General features: G+C 38.3%; 2 protein-coding genes across 2 annotated transcripts; both read left to right on the top strand.

Annotated features, from left to right (window-relative positions):
• The first annotated feature begins 976 nt into the window (after positions 1-976).
• Positions 977-3,846, top strand: LOC148919119 (protein EXORDIUM-like 1). Its single transcript, XM_089048974.1, has 3 exons — positions 977-1,869; positions 2,144-2,515; positions 2,601-3,846. The coding sequence occupies exons 1-3, from the start codon at positions 1,023-1,025 to the stop codon at positions 2,678-2,680; spliced, it is 1,299 nt and encodes a 432-aa protein (XP_088905100.1). The 5' UTR covers positions 977-1,022; the 3' UTR covers positions 2,681-3,846.
• Positions 2,885-3,736, top strand: LOC148919120 (calcium/calmodulin-regulated receptor-like kinase 1). Its single transcript, XM_089048789.1, has one exon. The coding sequence runs from the start codon at positions 2,885-2,887 to the stop codon at positions 3,734-3,736; it is 852 nt and encodes a 283-aa protein (XP_088904915.1).
• Positions 3,847-4,213: the final 367 nt, after the last annotated feature.

Below are 4,213 nucleotides of genomic sequence, written 5' to 3'. Positions count from 1 at the left end.
AGAAGGGACCCTTTTGAACCTATATTCTTCACATTCAATTCCGTTCTTAATTGAATTGCTTCCAGCTATTGTAAGATACAACCTTGATATTAAAACTCTACCTTGGAACAACTGCTTTTGGTTATAAACCTCTTTGATTCACAGAGCTGGGGAATCATATTTCTATTTTGTTTCGTTTTGATTGTTTTCTTTCTTGGTCAATTTTTGGTTTGATTGTTAAACATATGTATATGTATATGTATATGTGTGACATATGTTAAAAAATATGACATCAATGGTAACAAGGCTCGTAATAAGGGTTAGCTTGTGACATCAATATTCTTTTGGATCTTAGAATAGGAGGATCTTTGATTCATCTGTGAAATTCTATCCTATTTCTAGCATCCAGATGTAAATATGGATCAAACCCACTGTAAACACCCCCATTAAACTCAGCATTAGGCATTCCTACAATTTTCTCTTCTAGTATGATTTGGTAGCTATATCTCAATATCTTTCCACATTCGGAAACTGGTGGGAAATTACCAATGTACCCTTTACTGATAGAGTGGACTTGGGTGCTGCTCGCCTGCATTGGAAGCCAGTGGTTTACTTGGAAAACCAACAAAGAACAAGGAATTTTTAACTAGTTTTCCCTTAATGGAACCATTTACCCGTCTTTTATGCATGTCAATTGTCATCCACTCCGTCAGCCATTCTTAGTTTATCAAGTCTGTTCCTTTCAAAGACCATCAAAAGTTTATTTGGCCGGCCATTGGGTTGCTCTCATTTTCCTAACTCATTGTTTTATTTCTTTTGTTTTACTTTAATTTTTAGGACCTTTTACCTTCACATGCCGGCTGAAACCCACGCTATACTTACCATGATAATTCCATTACACCATTAACATTTACGATATTTTTCGAAAATTTCAAATGGTTGGATTTATTCTAATAGGCACTTCACTGTACTTTCTTGCTCAGTTTCAGTGTTTTTCTTCAGGTGAAAGCTCTTTTGGTCTTTCTTATCATGGAGGGAAACTCATGACAGAACCGGTCTCTGTTAATATTCTATGGTTTGGTACTGGTTGGCAAGAATCTGATAGAGAAGCTATAAGAAAGTCTGTTACTTCACTAACTTCATCTCAATATCTTGTTAAGGATTCTGAGGTTCCTACATTGGGAAACTGGTGGGAGATTATTATTAGACAGTATGGAGACGGTAATAATGTTCCTGTCACTGATAGAGTGGATTTGGGTGCTGAGTGCTTCTATACAGGTCCTGAACTCAACATGACCCTAGACCAAGTAGTTTACATTGGGAGATCAATTTTCAACAAGTCTTCCATCAAAGGTTTTGATGGGAACCTGAACTGTCATCGGCTTTTCGAAGTAAATGATAACAGTATCTACCATATTGTGTTTTCTTACACTGTGATGTTCTTAGACAGCAAGGAACAGAGGCAACTGATGGACATGTGTAGTGGAAGGTTTCAACTTGAGGTTTTTGCAGGGTTGAAAGTAAATATTCTTTGGGCAAGAACCCCTCAAAATGCTGCTGATCAATGTTCAATGCTTTTTCATGGAAATTCTTACTTGGGGCCTCCAAATGGTGATGAGAAGGTTGATAGCTTGGTGGGTTATATGCTTGCCAATATTGCTGAGGAGGTTACCAACCAAGATGGAAGTGGATGGGTTAGTAATAATGGCAGTGGGATGACAGTTAGTAATTCTTGTGCCTCTCCACTGTGGAGGGATAATGGTGATCCTCCTTTGTTCAGGGATACAGAAAAGTATATGAGTTTCAATGTGGTTGGTTTGAATGGTTATCGATACATCATGCCATATGTTTGGGACCAGAAAACCAGGAACTGCGCCTTGAAACTCTCAGGTATTATAAGAATCAAACAGGGAAGTAGAAAGCTAAATGCCATCTTCTTTTGCAATATGCATGACCCTCTTTTTTCTCTGTTCACTTGGAAAGAATATGATAACAGTCAACCATAAAATATCTTCATATACGCGCTGCAAAGTTTTGAAAGGTTCATGTTGATTTTCTCCTTTCTTTTCTTTTTTTGCAAATTAACGAGAGCCTTTCTTCCGGTGTTTTTTTCTTTTTTTTCTTTAACGTAATCAAGTTTGTTTTCCCCTTATTTTTCCTCCAGAAACCTGTGAAACTAATGCAATGGTTATCTTAAAGAAGCCAAAAGGATACTTGAGGGGAGGAATTATGGTAAACCACTCCAATGGCTTGCAGCCATATCCCCCAAACCAAAAATGTCGATGGGCAATCCACTACCCGACAGCAAAGTTTATCCGATTCACCATCAACTACCTTTCAGTTGCAACAGATAGTGCTGATCACCTGCTAATTTGCAAGTCAAAATCAAAATCTGCAGAGTGTTCTACGTTGAAATCAAACAACGGAAGATATGAGAAGAATTTCAAGTTGATGAGCTCAAAAGATTACATTGAGTTCAGAACTGGTGACCAAGTTTCTTTTGAGTCAAGAGGATGGGAGCTCAGTTATTCTGCAGGTAAGCTATCCCAAGCAAATATGACTGTTTAACTATACATATAATGTATCAAAGTTGTTTTTAATAGTTTCCTGCACAATCCTAGGACTTTGCTATGGAAAGGAAGATTATACAAACATGATGGAAATAGCGGCTACGTCGCATCTACTAGCTTTCCCTATGTAGAGGGACTGAAATGCCAATGGGTTCTCCATGGAAAACCTGGAACTCCTGTCTTTATATCCTTCACTCATATAAACATCTCTAAAGGTTTGGATTTTCTTGCGATTTAGCGTTTATGCGCTCTATTTTCTTGCTGTGGCATTAGCTGTAGTTAGAAAGAAACTAGAGCGCGTAAACGCAACGGATTCAGACGAGGGCCTTATGCTAATGAGCATAGACGCTATTCGGGTGGAAAACCGAATCGGAGAGGGGCCTTCTGCTGTGGTTTATAGAGCAGTTTCGACTGATGGAGTTCTAGTAGCAATTAAATCTCTAAGAGACATAGCTGCTGAAACAGAACTTCAACAAGAGATTATGGTCAAATCCTCTTCTCATCCAAACATTATTTCATTTCTGTGGCATTCTCAAGATGGACTTGGAAGACACTATTTTGTGTTTGAGTACATGGGTAAGGGAGATTTGAGCTTGAACTTGACGAAAAGAGGAGAAACACTGGACTGGGATAAGAGGATATCAATAGCATTTCAAATCGGCTCTGCCATTCAAATGCTGCATATGTACTTGAAGCCACCAGTATATCATGGAAACATAACATCTGAAAACATATTTCTTGATGAATTGTACAATGCAAAACTAGGAGGTTTTGGGGCTGCAAACTATTGCGGCAGCAGCAACAGAGCTAATCCTGAGCAACTATCAGAAATGGCTGAAGACATATGGAGCTTTGGGCTACTGTTAGTTGAGCTTCTAAGAGGTGAGCCTCTGGTGGACAGAGAAACATATAAAAATTCTAGGAGGCTAGAAGAGATAAATGAGCTCCTTGGCAGTCAGGAGTGCGTTGACCGTAGGTTGACCATCCCCCACGAAACATGCAAAATGGGTTTTGTAAAGCTTGGTGAAATTGCAAAGTGGTGCATTGATAGTAGCTGGAGAGTTGAGGGGGGTAAGAATAATCCCAAGATAGGTGATGTTTTGTCGGGTTTGAAGCAGGTGAAGCTCTTGTTTTCCACTGCTTCAGGTTTGAAACAAAACAAACACATTGTTATAGCAAAGAACTAGAACAACAGTCGCAGTAATTGTTGGATGAAATTCTGAGTTGTGGATTTCTACATGTTTTAGGTGTAGGCTTTGGTGAAAACCACATTACATATATTGAAGGCCAGATTACACATCCTAACTATTCCTTTCATATCACTACGTCAAAACTATATTGCAATCAAAATCTGCGAAGGAAAATACAAAATCACAGAGGAAAAACAAACTTAGGTACATCAGTAGTGTTGTCAATGTTACATCATAATTAATCAATTAAGTTGTCAATTAGGCATCCATTGCTCGTAAAAACATATGGTACATAAACAACCTAAGTTCAACCAAATGTAGCAACTAGGTGTACCAAAAAAAAAGGGATTGATAGTGATGAATTACAGTATCATTATAAGGCTGCAAGTCTAGCTCCTTGAGTATAAAGTTTTTCGGTTTTTGACAAACATTGAGTGTAAAGTTTGAGAATGGTATTCAGACTCAGCGCTAGAA

Source organism: Prunus mume, linkage group LG3 (assembly GCF_029339155.1).
Source record: "Prunus mume cultivar Tortuosa linkage group LG3, ASM2933915v1, whole genome shotgun sequence".
Taxonomy (NCBI): domain Eukaryota; kingdom Viridiplantae; phylum Streptophyta; class Magnoliopsida; order Rosales; family Rosaceae; genus Prunus; species Prunus mume.
Note: the sequence above shows the minus strand (reverse complement) of the source record. Positions and strands in the feature narration are given on the sequence as shown.

Coding starts and splice junctions, on each gene's coding strand:
- LOC148919120 (XM_089048789.1), top strand. CDS start 2,885: ATGAGCATAGACGCTATTCGGGTGGAAAACCGAATCGGAGAGGGGCCT.
- LOC148919119 (XM_089048974.1), top strand. CDS start 1,023: ATGACAGAACCGGTCTCTGTTAATATTCTATGGTTTGGTACTGGTTGG. Junction 1,870..2,143: donor CTGCGCCTTGAAACTCTCAG/GTATTATAAGAA, acceptor TTTTTCCTCCAG/AAACCTGTGAAACTAATGCA. Junction 2,516..2,600: donor GGAGCTCAGTTATTCTGCAG/GTAAGCTATCCC, acceptor GCACAATCCTAG/GACTTTGCTATGGAAAGGAA.